Source organism: Takifugu rubripes, chromosome 10 (genome assembly GCF_901000725.2).
Source record: "Takifugu rubripes chromosome 10, fTakRub1.2, whole genome shotgun sequence".
In the NCBI taxonomy this organism is placed as follows: domain Eukaryota; kingdom Metazoa; phylum Chordata; class Actinopteri; order Tetraodontiformes; family Tetraodontidae; genus Takifugu; species Takifugu rubripes.
Genome location: NC_042294.1, coordinates 7,167,482 through 7,182,470, shown reverse-complemented (window position 1 = coordinate 7,182,470; position 14,989 = coordinate 7,167,482). Strand labels below are relative to the sequence as shown.

The 14,989-nt window shown below is 46.0% G+C and overlaps 1 protein-coding gene across 1 annotated transcript; it reads right to left on the bottom strand.

Moving 5' to 3' along the window:
* Window positions 1-11,264: 11,264 nt before the first annotated feature.
* Window positions 11,265-14,672, bottom strand: LOC101069673 (Golgi reassembly-stacking protein 1-like). Its single transcript, XM_003968036.3, has 8 exons — window positions 14,453-14,672; window positions 13,905-13,985; window positions 13,360-13,563; window positions 13,165-13,251; window positions 12,947-13,077; window positions 12,621-12,868; window positions 12,399-12,521; window positions 11,265-12,253 (listed from the first exon to the last, which is right to left on the bottom strand). The coding sequence occupies exons 1-8, from the start codon at window positions 14,516-14,518 to the stop codon at window positions 12,000-12,002; spliced, it is 1,194 nt and encodes a 397-aa protein (XP_003968085.2). The 5' UTR covers window positions 14,519-14,672; the 3' UTR covers window positions 11,265-11,999.
* Between the last annotated feature and the right edge of the window lie 317 nt (window positions 14,673-14,989).

The window sequence follows — 14,989 nt, the reverse complement described above, 5'->3', positions numbered from 1 at the left end:
TAAAGCAGAAAACAGGAAGCTAAACCTTCTAGAGCTCCACTGACTGACAGACACATCTGGCTGATAACTAATAAAATGGAACAAACTGGACTCGGGGACAGTTAAGATGTGGATTTATGCTCACTGAATGGATTTATTTCATCATTTAACATTGCTTCTATCAACCAGAGAGACCAGAAGACCAGAGACCAGAAATTAAAACAAGCACAATTTAAAATGCAGCCCAGAGATGAGGAGGAAAATAAGTTCTCTGAGCCAAAACTGGCGCTCTCTGCAAACGCGCTCCCAGGGCAGCTCATCCCCAGACAGCTGAACTTGTTTCTCTCTCTTCTGCTCTCAACCACGACACATAAATCATGAATGGGCACATTCGGCAGATTGCTATAAATTATGAATATGTGGACAATTTTCTTTCAAACATGCGGTATAGCAAAGTGTTCACAGGTGGCCGGGAGTTAGCATGCATATTCTTTATTATCCATCATCACAAGATGGTGACAGGGCTTTAGCAGAGGCGAGGATATTAAGCTCCCCCGGTGACAAATGTCTCTAATGGGCGACACACTGAGTATGAACAGGCACAACATGTTGCTTTTCATTACCTTTGAGCATGTGGGTCCTGGTGAAATGGCTGATAACAGCCCGTCGTTCTATTGTGGATGGACTCTGGGGCCTACCGAAACGCCACACGAGAACAGGAGGGGAAGAAACGATGCATTTCTGCTGAAATGGGTCCGTTGGGTGGAAATAAACAACCTGGTAAACAGCCTTTTGGCAAAAGCCTTCAAAATGACATGTTTTCTGCGGAACTTCTGAGTAAGGCGACAAAATGCCTGTGAGTAAATACTGAAGATGGACACAAACACAAAGGTAATTTGCAAAAAAAAAAAGGAGACAAAAAATACCAAAATATAAGGCTGAATCAGCCGGTGTGGCTAAATCTGCCATATTTACATGATGGACGTTGGTGCTCATATTTATTAAAGTGCTTTTTACCTTTTGAATAAACAAATAAAACGGGACAAAAGCAGTCCTCTTGCACGAGGGTGCACACACACATTTAAATAGAAACAAGCTATGGTAACTATAGTAACCTGTGAAATGCGCAGAGCTAAATTCAGGAAGGAATCCGACAGAAACACTTAAAATGTGCCGTGTTTGTCCTAAAAACACCATCAGAGGGTGGACCAGAGAGACCCGGTGTTGCCTCAGGTGAATTAGCCTTCAGAGTCTGTAATTAAGATCCCCTCTGATGATGAGTGGCCGTGGCCTCGACCTTTTCAGGCTTCTGACAAAGACATCTGTGGAAGGAGTGTGTGCGAGTGTGATTCCCGTGACCCGTGATGCAAGAATATTCGAGTAAATGTGCCCCATTTCCTTTGTGCCAAACCTTTCTGAGGGTACCCGTTGAGCAAACATCTTGAGGGATCACGTCGCTGCCTCCAACGCACTTTTTATTGAGACCAGTTTGATGTCGTCTTCATTGTTCAGCACAGAGCTGCAGCAACAACAGCAGCGTTTGATGCTATCACGGGAAGCACAAAGGAGGCATCAGTCAAACTCTGGGGTGCGAATTAAAGCCGATTTCGCGAATCTGCCAGGGAAAGGATACAAAAACAACACCTTCTCGTTGTGTTTCATAACACCAGGAGCCATGACGACGGCGTTAGCAACCACCTGTAAGCCCCCAACATCAATAGATCGATTGATACCAAGCTGCGAAAATTCAACCCACTATTTACAAGGTAGCCCCGACGGACGGCTGGCTGGGCAATCGGTCAGTCAGGCGATGAGTCGAGCAACAGGGAATCAATATACAAGTTTGCTGGAAATTCGGGGGGGAAAAAGAACAGATATCACCACTGCCACCTGTCACTGCACATGCAACGATCCGTTCCTCCGTCAGCTCGGTCGCGGCTCCTTTTAAACCCAAAGAGGATTTGCCAACGAACATGGAACCCTTCTGTGGATCTCTGACAACTCCAATAAAGGAGGAGCCTGAACAACAAAATAAAAATAAACAAAAGCCAGCAAGCGGACCAAATGAAATCTATTTGAATCCAGCACAGGACAGTACTCAGATTCCTCCCTCACCTGAAAATAAATGCGTCCTCCCGTGTTCTCGGTGGCGGTTCAAGAAAGCGACGGTAATCGTCGCTGAAGAACGGTCCAATTAAGGCAAAAATCTGGGTTTCGTTTACAAGAGGAGCAACGAGAGTCATGGGAAGGAGACTGGCCAGGGTCAAAGGTGATTATTGGAATGATGGCAGGTTTATTGGCCCTCCCATAAATCTCCACGTGCACTCCGGGTCATGCTGTCACTCTTGGCAATGAGAAGACAAGTCACGGCTCCGAGGACAACAGATTGCCAGAGTGACTACAGGTTTATTTATAGGACTAAAACAAAGGTTTCACCTTCTATTTTTGTTCCTGCTTATTCCTCATTAGAGACATGCTGGATCACGTCCCAACACACATTCCAGGTACACACACTCACGCTAAGGGGCAGCTTAGAGTCTCCAATCGCCCTAAAGTGCATGTCTATGGGAATAAAAGGGAGAAAACTCACATTATCTGTGTTAAAAGACTGATTACCAGAGGATCCCTTAGGTAAACTGTTAGCCAGGCTGTCGCTGGCATGGAACCGACTTACTCGACACCACGGGGGGGTCTTTAAGTGTTTGGAGGTAGGTGTCATCACAGCTCTGCTAAAGTGAGAACAGTGTATTTCAGTCGCCCCCCGGATTTAGACTTAATATTCCCCTTTGGATAAAGAAAATGCGTTGGGTGCAATATTAATGCTGTTTGTCGCATTAAAAAACTAAAACCACAGCTGGGTGGGAGTGTTCACCTGCAGAAACAACTGAAGCTAATCACATTCTAAGAAAGAAACATTGTTTTAGCTTGTTTGCTTGACGCAATCGACCTGAAAACTGCTGAGCTGTTTCTAGCAAAAACACCAAGGGGATCGACTAATGATATTTCTTCATTACTCCCGATTACATTTTTTTTCAATTATGCCTTTTTCCATTAAACCCTCCTCTGAAACACGCTACAGCGTGAAGTCGGGCCCATTTGGCTTTGATTTGGCTGGAATGGAACATTTTCTTTAAATGCTCTTCAATGCAGGAGCATCGATTGGAGCACTAAGGTCACCCCCTTCTACTACTTCTCATCACCGCAAATGCCGTTGCTATGAAACGCAACCTATTGCCAAGCTGATTTATCATTTGTGCTGGAAAGGTTGACAAGACGGAGATAAAAGAAAGAGGTAAAACACAAGAGATAACTGAGACATTTGTAAATTGCCAGGATTCAATTGCTGATTAGGGGACGCTGATGATACTATAATAGGATGCGGGCGCAAATGTCATCGCTCCATCAAGCCAGACCATAATATTACAGCTCTGTGCTGTGATGCATTTAATCAGTCGACAATGCCACAGGATGAAAGACACAAATCCCACAGTAAATGTTAGCATGCTCATAAACTAGCAGGGCTTGGGTTAGCGGAGGTCACAGGAAAATAAATAAAGCTGTTTTCACACGCTGGCTCGCTTGATAGATTCAAAGCTATAGTTTGAAATAAAGGTGGAAGAAGAAATAGTCTTTCATCAATAGTTGTACATTATTGGGCGTAATTGAACGGAGTCCTCGGGTAATATGTCTTCCCTGCACGCCCCTAAGCCTTGACAACGCTGTGGGTGATCGCCGCTCCCACACCTCCGCATCGGCTCCAGCAGGAAAAACCTCATCGATCCGCAAGGCCGAGCGGGCTTTATTGACCAGCCGCTGCTCTCTGTGGCTGTTATCTTTACTGCCTTGTTACCAGATGGAGCCACTCAGCGCTGGCAGCGTGAAACGCAACTTCGTGCTCCTCCCAAGCAGGAGCAGATGGAGCGTGAGGAGGTGGCTTCCTGAAGTCTTCTGAGGAAGAGCTCGTCTCAAATAACCAGAATATCCACATTTGGTGGAAGACTGGTGGTCACCTCAGTTCATTCTTCCCCACATCATGAACTGCTCACATTCACGTGCACTCTAAATCTGATCTTTGGCCAAACGTTTGAAGCAGGGGCTGCAGCCTCGATACCAACTGGACGGCGCCTGGATGACCTCTCGTGCTCAAACTGCATATTTTGGACCTTCAAATCATGCTTAAGTCCAAAAAGCGGCTCCTTCCTGTCCACACACAGTCTGTATGTCCTGAGCTGGACATTGTTTAAAGCTTGCGAGGGGGTGTTAGCATGCATTAGCATGTAGCTCACACAACTCTCCTGGTTTTGGCCACTGACAAGTCTTCTGTACCAGGTAAAGGGAACATGAACTGCAGGAGGGATGCTAGAAGTGAGGAGTTCAATATAACATCCTCTGTCTGAGAGGATTTGTAGACTTATGGTCCCAAAATGCCTTATTTAGAGAGAAATCCTCCCTTGTGACAGTTTTCTGTGTCCAGCTGGGGGGGATTTCTTCTTTGAAATACTGGCTGCCCTCAATTCTGGCACCTGGATCTCATGGCATCCTGACACACGGTAAATTGCTGCTACCGTTATCATCCCATTCTGTCCCCACAATCTGCTCCATCTTTGTGACTCTGAGATGGTGGGTATGCCAGCAGACAGCTTGCCGACAGGGCAGAGGCTAAGGAGGCGGCTGAAATGCTGTTTCTACAGCTTCACCGAATGCAAAACTGAAGCCCGGGAGAGAACAAGTCACACCAAATATGAACAGCTATAATGTGCTGTGCATGTGTAATCGGGTCACGCTGCTTTGTTCTACTTCCCCCCTCTTAACAGGCCACCTCATCCTCCTGAAAACCACATTCCCTGTCGCCCCCCATCTTTCCACAATGTTCTGTTTTGTTCCCGAGCCCTCGCGTAGCTCTTTTTAAAAAGGAATAACAGGAGGAGGGTGTGTGTTCATGAGAGGAAAGAGGGGAGGAGGTGGGGGACGACTGATAGAGTGAAAAAAAAAACGAGGCACGTTGCACATGAGTCACGGAGGGTGACGCAGACAGACGGCTCAGGTACACGTATAAGATCTCACCCAGAGGCTGCAGGCAGGCAGGAGGCACGTACCATCGCCAAAAGGCAATAAAACCTGGAAAAAAACCCATGAAAGCAGGATCGATAAATGCCGTAACTGAGGGTTACATCTCCTTTTTATGGCACATATTAATGTCTACATGTAGCGTCGCCTCCTCAGAGCAGAATGTGTCTTCAAGAACCACTTTCAGACACAAGAAGAGAGGTTAAATAGCAGCATGTGATTTAAAAGTAGGCTGGATCCGTTTATGATGGCTCGTGGAATCATTTATTCGCCCGGTGGTGACATCATTTAAGCCTTTTGGTTCTGTTTCTGTTAAGGGAATCCTCTCGGGGATGGTAAACGTCTTATATAAATGATCGTAACACTGAAGGTCACAAGATCACAGGAAACGATGTGGGAATGGAGAAATCCCACGTGGGCACGGAGGGAACATGTAAACACCACATCAAAGGCCCGGCTGGGATTGAACCCAGCACCTTCGGGATTTGCTTTGCGTCGTTTGACAGAGGCCTTGCAGTGCCTCACTACCCAAACATGACGCCACAGTTCCTGGTGCTCTGAACCAGTTCTTTGCAGGCGCTCCCATCCATCCAGGGAGGAACCTGGAATCCACCCCCATAGTGACCCAAGAGTCAGGCACCTCGAAAGACCAGCTGCCAAGACGCCCATTACAACGAAGACTCGTCCTCTCCCACATCAGGACCAGCATGCCTGCTGATCTAGACCGCCACCAGTTTGCACAGAGGGGAAACAGAAGATGCCGTCTCCATCACACTTCACACAACAATGTCCCACCTGGAGCTTCTGAGCACATACGTCAAGTTATTGTCAGTAGATTTTAGCTCCTATTTTAACACAGGTCCACCATGACCTGATTAAAAATGCATGGATCCTGGACTTCCTGGACGCCATGGTGGCTAACCTCACTTCATCCACCCTCATTCTGAACACCGGGGTACCCCAGGGTTGTGTTGTCAGCCCTTTTCGTTCTGTTCACACAGGACTGCAGAGCCATCCTTCCCGCCCACTCCGGGGTAAAGTCTGCTGACAGAATATCAGGAAACAATGAGAGACACTATGAAGAGGAAGTCCAACAGCTCGCCAGATGGTGCCCAGACAGCAACCTGGACCTCAACCCTGCCGAGACAAAAGAGAAACTTCAGGAGAACCAGAAAAGTCTCTCCCCTCTGACTTGAAGGAGAAGGAGGGTCAAGAGGGTCAGTTAAACCAAACTCAAACCAACTTGGCCTCCACACCAGAAGGCTCTTTCATAGACCCTCCAAACCAATCACCTTCTGCCTCAGAAAACTAAAAATGAAAGTCAGACAGGAAGGGTGCCACTGTCACAGTCCGGTACAGCGGCTCCACTGCGGAGACTCACAGGCACCGAGGACTGTGGGGGACCAAGCTCCCCCCCAACACACTCAGATGCACAATATTATTTTATTTTTTTGTGATACTAGTCTATTTATTGCCATTTTTTATTGCAGCTGGACTCTGAGTTCCATTGTATGTTTACACTGACAACAAAGCGTCTGACTCGTGAGGACACGTGAATGGCCCCTCTCACTAATGTTCCCCACCCACTCGGTGATGACGTCATCATTCTCGTCTTCTCGGGAGACAAAAGCAAAACTGGGGAAGGATGCGAGATGACTCATACGCTGAATTTTAGCAGCTTAACTTCCTGTGTAGAACACGGTGTCCTTAAATTCCCAACAGGCTTTGTTCCTGGAAATTCAAGCACACGAATCCGAGACGTTTATCAAAGGGGCAAAGACAAACAGATCAAAGAAGAGCTGGAGAACACGCTTTTTGATCAGGGTTTCGCACCTCTGCACAGTTCTCCCACATTTTTGTCCCCTTTCTCTCAGTCATGACTCATTTCTTTAGCGTGTTTTGGTGCAGTTCTTCATTCTACGGGAGAATGCACACGCTCCACGCCTGTGTTTACGTGTGTAGTGGTGAGCAAACATCACAGTTGTTTTATAATTGAATCAACAGGAAAGATGAATGCCCCCAGACGGAGCAGCAGATGGAGATAAAAGGCTTTGACAACAGTCTGAGAGCTCATTACAATGGGGGGACTATTTTACAGACCAACACATGGAAGATGAGAAAATGGCTCACGTTATGTTAAACAAGATTTCTGTGACATTATCACTCCCCACCTGCCATTTTCATGGCATTTTAGCAGTCACGTGCACAAGAACTGCCATGCGTTTGCAGATCCTTTGGTCAGAATTTGAACCTATAACCAGGAGTGCCGCATTTTTAGCTTAAAAACTATAGAACTGCCTTGACTGAGGCTGTTAGCATTAGCAGGTGCTAACTACAGTGAGCTAATTCCTTCACCTGCACTAAATGTGAAGGTAAAATCTGTGAGTAAAGTAAAAGTACTGTAAAAGTTCACAAAGTGGTCATTAAGGTCCTGGCTTATAAGAGCTCGGTGTAAATGCTAATGTTAATCGGGTGAAGACAGGATTAAAGCAGAGAGCACGGTTAGTTCGGTCTCTGAAGGGATGAAAATTGAACACATCGTGAAATTGTTTGACTTCTCAGTGAACTCCTCCGAGTTGATTTTTGGCTCTTCCACCTCTGGCACCTGAAGGATGTTTGCGTGACATTTGAGCGTGAAGCTACAGCACCACGTGACCATACAGCGCTACATCGAGCAGGTGTCTGGCAGCGGTGTGAACACCAACAGCGTGTTGGGCGCTACACGATAAAAGCTGTTAACACGGTGGAAGATTCTCTTTTTCCACATTTCTTCTCACAACTGGGGGTTTTGTCTGTCCTCTCACGACAGGATTCCGGGGGCTCACGTATCAGTGACTGACAGTTGGCTAACTGCAGGGCGCACCCACCTAATGTGAGGCATAATGGTTTTACTGGGAGGGTGGCAGCTCCCAGCTGTGGCGCCAGTTAAGATATTGGCGGCTGCATAAAACCAAAGCTCACATATTGAATTGAACGAGACGAATTAATGGGATTCCAGATATGTTTCTGCACCTTGTAATTATGCCTTCGGTGGTAATTTCCAGTTGGCATAGCAACTGAAGCTGTGCAGCCAATTAAATTACACATGTTGGCCCGTTGGACATGAAAGTCTTCAATTAGTGTCCAGATAAACGGCAGAACACATTGTTTCAATGGCAACAGGAAGACTGTGATCGAGCTGCGTCGGGGGATGAAATACTGGTTTTAAGCCATTGTGGGAGATGTTTTTGGAGAACGGGGTAGATGGTGGGGGTGGAGGGGGTCTGGGGGGGGTCTTGGGTCTTCACCTTGTCTGTACAGTCAGAGGACAGTAACCACATGCCATAATGCACACATGCAGAACATAAGGACAGGCCCATTTAGCTTCTGATGGGTTGGTGGCGTTGCCGGTGCAACGCTGGATGACTCACGCCACAGAAGTGATCCGCCCACCCTCTCTACGTTGTTCGCATAAGGAGGCCCCTGACCTCCATTCATCACGAGTCATTTGAGTCACAGGTGGGAGCCGGAGCTCGGACCCACCTGCCTTCCTCTGTTTGCTCCTGGATGTTAAACAAACTCTTCATTTCACCTGGGTTCTCAACCGTTCTATTGGCCGGCGCAGAACATCGCAGTGGATTTAAGAGCACCTTTACGTCGTGGGTGGAGCCTGACGTGAAAGGTTCATGAGAGAAAAGTGTGCACAGTGATCTGCAAAGGAAAGCTGCACTTTAGTGGCACAGCTCGAGTGGCAAATGGCTAAACTCTCTGGACCCGCTCAGCTCATTTGCATTCATCAGTGAGCAGATTTAGCACACTGTTGAAGTGCAAGGCTAGTTCTTTTAAAGGTTCTGCATCTCTCTATCGGGAAGACTTCGCTGCCTTTTTCATGATCCCTCCCACCCGCTCGTTGCACCGTCCCTTCTGATTCTCCCTCCCTCAAAACATGGATCCTCCGTTTTGCTGCCACGCTTCACTTCACCGTAGTGACAGCACCACCCTGCAGCCGCACAGCTATCTCCAGGCTATCAGGTAGATCACCCCCCCCCCCATCCCTTTTTTTAAGTGAGTGATGCTGTGTCGGTTAGGAACACTCACCCACTTTATACAGATGTCACTGCAGGATTTATTACAGCGACAGCACTTAGAAACTGGCTATAAATAAACAAACCTGTGGAATTCAGCTTTTTCACGCTTTAGTGGCTAGCATTCAATATGGAGAAGGGGGGGGTCCAAAACCAGCGCACTGGCCTGTGGGGGCTGATGGCTAACTGGTGAATGAGGTTAACTCTAAGAGACAGTTCCCTATCGGCTCTGAACTGTGGCCTCGTTGTCGCAAGGATGTCAACATAAATATGTCGAGGGGGGCAGCAGGGAAACGTGCCACATTTCGCTTCGCCATCCATTCAGTTCAGAGATGATGAGCTGAACCTTCATCCTTCTGTGTGCCTTGGAGCCGGCGGGTGGGGGATGTTGGGGGAGGAGGTTCCCAAGGAGTCTGACAAATCAGTCGAAGAAACGGCGATAACAGAACAAAGGGCGCTACGTCGGCTCCACGTTCATCCTGGTGTTGGTGCAACGGAAGAAACCAAATCGAGGATTAGCGCATGAACCACATCTGCGGCTGCCACATTAGCAGATGGCTCCACTTGAGATCAGCAGGGTCATCTCGACAGCACCCAGCGCGCCTCGCCTTGTATAGCTGCCTCGCTGCGCCGCCGAGTCACAATTAGCATCGAACACAAAGCAGGACGACCTCGCCCAAACTCCTTAGTGGCTGCTGCAGCCTCTCTGCCGTCACCAGGGACTCAGTCCAATCTGGACAGATTAAAGATTGACTCTGGGCAACTGTGTTGCCACTGAGAGCGACTGAAGACATGACAAAGTGCAGACAGAGCTAAAAATGTGGATCATTAATCTAAAGCTTTGGCATTATAGCTTTCCTAATGCTTCCCAATTATTGATTCATTCCATTTTGTGGAAATTCCCACATTAAAACTGCAAAAGAAGATGGATATGAAAGATGGTATGATGTTATTATTATTCTGAATTGAGGTGTTTTTTTTTTTTTAAATGACATCGTGGAACAACAAAGCTCTGAGATCAGGTGAAACCAAAATAAGAGGATAATGTCCATATTTTTCTGTGTAACTGAAGAAGTTATTGTGTAATTCTGTCAAATGGAGTCGTTCAAAAGCCAAGGTTTAACTCAGTTTAACTGGAAACACACTTGAACCCGCATTTAAACCAAATTTGAACACACCGGGTCACAACGTATTCTCCATCTTTCTTCCCAAGCCAGGAACATGTGCGAATAAATGCAAATGTGAGCTGCACATTTGGTGTTCCAGGAACACTATACATGTGTGAGGACACCCCCCCCCCCCCGCTTCCAAATATAGGCCACTTCGCACAAAATGTGATTAAGGTGGCAAATCTGCAAGTGTGTGTGTGTGTGTGTGTGTGTGTGTGTATGTGTGCGCGGGGGATTAATACCAACACCCACCAAGACATGCCGGCTTTATCACACTCTCACAGAAATATTTAGTGCACCTGGAGATCCACACATGTCCAATCCAGCAAGAACAGGTTTGGACCGAAGTGTGTACACAGAAATTAATCTGTCATTTTTCAAAGCTTCATCTCCCTCGTTCCACCCATCTTCTCTCTCTCTCTCTCTCTCTCTCTCTCTCTCCCCCCAGTTATTCTGTTTCTCAATTTGTCATGCTGCAAAGGCAGTTCGGAGGCAGCGGGCACTGTGCTGGTGCCTGCGAGCCGAAGCGCTCGGAGGTTGAGGCAAAGCCGAGATGACAAGCGGGTGCAGCTGCGTCACAGAACCCTGCGAGACGGGGAGAAAATCAAGGCCACGCAGGGGTGTTTCCCCTTCACGCTTCACCTCTGGGCTCCTCCTGGTCAGCAACAGCTGCTGACCTGAGCCTCCGGCGGTTTCCTTTTCTGGATATCTTCATGGTCCAGTGGGAGCTGAGACAATCTTCGAGATTGTCACATTTTGGCATGTAGATCTTGTTCAAGCTGGAAAATTATAGTGCTGTTTTACACACGTTTTAGCAGAGGCAGGCCAAGAGCAGGCTCACGTTACAGCACCACACTGTGGTAAATTAATACAAATCCATCTCCCTCCAGCCTTTCTTCCCTCCACGCATACAGTTTTTTTCTTTCCCAGCACACCCATCCCCCCCAGTCAACAGAGGAGGGTCTTGGTAAATAATTGAGGATGGTTCTCATTCTGCCTTTGAAGGCCTTTATTCCCCCCAATGGAATCTTTATATTGATATATATTAAATGCTATCGTCTTTTCTTCATTTGATGGCAATTGTGGAGAACGTGCAGGTGAAGAATGCGGATCAAGATTTTTTTCCTGAGGAAAATGAGGTATTTGCTGACCCCTGCTGTCCCCAACGAGGAAGTTCAAATGAGACAAAAACGCTCTGGTGTACATTGGTTTTGATAAATATTCGATTATTTTTGTCCATCTGTAAAAATGTTGAACACAACCAAAATCAAAGCTGCACAATTAAAAGGAAATTACCAAGCCTGGTGCCCTAATTTAAATCAAATCTAAAAGGTACAGAATAAAAATGCCTACAATCCAGAATACCTGAGTAATTTTTTTTTAAACATGTATAGTCATCACAAACTCAAACCGTGAGAAAATTACATATACGGTATTTAAAAAAATATAAAACTCCCACATTACAGCATGAGCCCAAGCTGAATATCTGTCTCAGTAGTTCTTTGTATAGTTTTAAGTGCGATAAAAGCGCAATAAAGATATTTGTTGTGCAAACTATCATGATAGCCACCTGCGTGTTGCTGAGCGATAATGAGGTGAACAGTCTTAATTTCTAACTACATAAAACTCTTGATAGATTTAAACTGCTGTCCAGGAAGTAGATTTAACTTACAATCATCGTGGAACCCATTGCAGTTGTGAGCGTAACATGAAACTTTTCTCAACTTTCTGGTGCGGCAGTCTCTGACATGGCTTCCATGATATCGGCCAAGACCGAAGCGGCAGAGTTGAACTCTGGCACCTCAGGGATACCTGGCTCCTTCGGGCTCTCTGTGGTAACTTCTACGTGCATGGGGTCGTCTGTAGTTTCCCTGTCTGAGGGCGGGGTGGTAGGCTCCCCCTCGTGGGGCTCGTTGGCATCCAGGTCTTCTTCGGTCTCCTGAGATGAAGGTCTTTGGTCGACAGATGAGGTATCTGAGCAGAGTGGTTCAAGGGTTTCATAAATCTGTCCCAAAAGTAGCTGATTTTTCATTTCTTTTTTCCACACATGGGTAGGATTGAAAGCCTGTAATTATTGTGAGCATCATCTAAGCATATCCATGGGTTTAGAGCTACTTACCCAAGCGTTCCTGATCACCAGAGCCAGCGCTGTAATTGGCAAGTATGGAGCTCTGGCCAATGTCATCGGAGGAAACCATGTCTGACAAGTCTGGCGTCGCTGCCTCGGGGATATTAGTATAATCTGCGTTAAGCAAGAGACGGATGAGCATTTTGATTTGTGTGATAAGGCAGATTTAGACAGCAGGTTTGTGGGGTTTTTTTTACTATAAGATCTGGTTACCCAAGTCTGCAACTGGCTGAGGGGGCGAGGTTGTGCTCGAATGTTGCACGGCTCCTTCAGTTTGAATTAGATCTACTTCGCTGATGCTGGGGTTGGATGCAGCCACTGAAGGTGGGCTGTGGTCACCCACAGCTGGCTCCACGTTGGAATCCTTCGGCGCAGGAACATTTTTGCTGAGGTGGGTGGCGGGTACAGCTGCACGAGTCGGAATTCTGTGCAAGTAGCCGTAGCCAATGCCACAGCCTAAGCTTAAGACAAGAAAAGGCTGTTGCATTTATGGCACCACATGGATGAGGAGAAAATAAATGCGAAGATGTGAAATTTACCTTCCCTCCCCTCCCCACGCGCCATTAGGAGTCACCACAACCTCCCTACATTGGTCCGACTGTGTGTTGTAGACCAGCAGTTTCAGTGGCTTCCCCTCGCCGGCTTCCACCAAGGAAAAGAAATCCTCGGACTGCGAGAGGTTTCACCACAGGAGAAATGGTTTACACGTGTGTGTACTTAAGCATTCATAGAGGGGAAAAGAGGGAGAATATCTTACATCTTGCAACACCTGGTCAGCTCCCACAATGAAGTCAGTGTGAGCAATGAGGCCAGCTAAAGCTGCAGGTGATCGTGCTTCCACATCCTATAAAAAGAAATGTATAGCCCCCAAGAGATGACAGAAACATTAACATTCTGAAATATACCTTCTGTTGTTAATGGTATTGTTATGAGGTGGGTGGGCAAGCCTTACCAAAACATGCCAAACATTCTCACTGGCCCCTTCAAAGTTGCAGAAGCGGACACTTGCACCCAATAGACCCTGACCACCCCACATGTTGCTGGGAGTCACCTCCAGCTCTCTCATCCGCTGTGTTTTGGAGTTGTACACTTCCAGTTTGACTGGTTTCTCCACATTGGCCTTTAAAAGATCTTTCAGCAAGTCACCATCTTTATTCTGCAGAGACAGGAAAATATTTGTGACTTTAGCAAATGCCCAAAAAGCAGATTTACCAAAAGACGTGCATTCTGTCCAAATTAGCAATGGCATTGTCACTGAAGTAATTTTTAGACAACAGTGGCAGTTAGAGGATTGCTTATAAAATGAGATGCTACTGGTATTTTAATACTGTACTGTACTTCACATATGCAAGGATATTTCCAACTTTTGAGATATAACCATGAATATAAATTCACGGGCAATTTAAAGGTAGCAGGAAGTCATGTTTCTGCCATTAGAAAACACTGGTGAATATAACTGATAATGTATGAGGAAATAGGAGTCTTAAATCTGCTTACAAGTCTAGTGTTGCCTATAGAGAGGATAAAGTCAAAGAAGGGTTCCAGACCAGCCTTCAGGGCAGGTGAGCCCTTTTGAACCTAAAAGATAAGAAACATACATAATGCACAAACCTATTCAATTCAATGGAAATAGCTTGATTTATACCCGAGGGGCCATTTAAGAACACACAAACGTAAACCAATACAATCAATAAAGAGTACATAAGTACAGTACAGGATGGAAACTGTGGAAGGGGAAGTGATATTTTCCCAATATTTGCAGGCCTTGGTAACGCTCAGAAGCCTGGATGACATCCTGGTGCCACCTCATCATGGGCGGTGGAAACCATTATCGCTGACCAGTTTTACTGGTCAGATAAATTACTGAATAACCTGACATTTAAAAAACATGCAACTGCTTTTGCTCACAGACGCCTCTCCTATCGAAAAGCACATATAAAGTGTCACTAAGCTGATATGAACATTTTTATTTGTTTTGGGTTTTTGATTTTATTTTAAAACGTTTCCTTCGGTTCAGGAAGCACTAATATTATGCGACACCTTACCCCATGTACGTGATATCCCCAATTAGTTCCACCGTCCAACAAAAACGAGCTCTGCGACAGGCCCATGGTTTGAAATACCTATTACTAACTGAATGTCACTGAAGTATAGTCGTATACTAAGTCATTACTTAAAAATATACAGGTATTTTAGCTAGCTTGCGCCATCTGAACGGGTTGACAGCGGGCGCTTGGGCTGAACCAGACTAAGCTAATAAATAATGATACCAGAAAAATCGAGTTAACTGCGGAACACATCCGTGACAGCATCAGCCATCGGTATTCGATTAGCCATCCTTGTACGGCTACATGCGGTTTTCTGCAAATGGAAGCAACTAATTAATATACATAGATAGAAAGATATTGTAGTAGATATGAAGCTTCCTTTCCATTCTACTTGCAAACAAGAACACAAACAATAATAATTTATATTGTAATTATTATCATGTATAGGCTGATCTAGATCCACTGTTACACACATTGAAAAACCTTATCTTTGCACGTTTTAATACACAGTTATAAACACGTTGCTATTTTAAA

Bases quoted from the DNA above. Each gene is read 5' to 3' on its own strand.
- LOC101069673 (XM_003968036.3), bottom strand. From the start codon at position 14,518: ATGGGCCTGTCGCAGAGCTCGTTTTTGTTGGACGGTGGAACTAATTGG. The intron at 12,522-12,620 runs GTAACCAGATCT...TGCTTAACGCAG, and splicing joins TCAGCCAGTTGCAGACTTGG to ATTATACTAATATCCCCGAG. The intron at 12,254-12,398 runs GTAAGTAGCTCT...CACTCTGCTCAG, and splicing joins TGGTGATCAGGAACGCTTGG to ATACCTCATCTGTCGACCAA.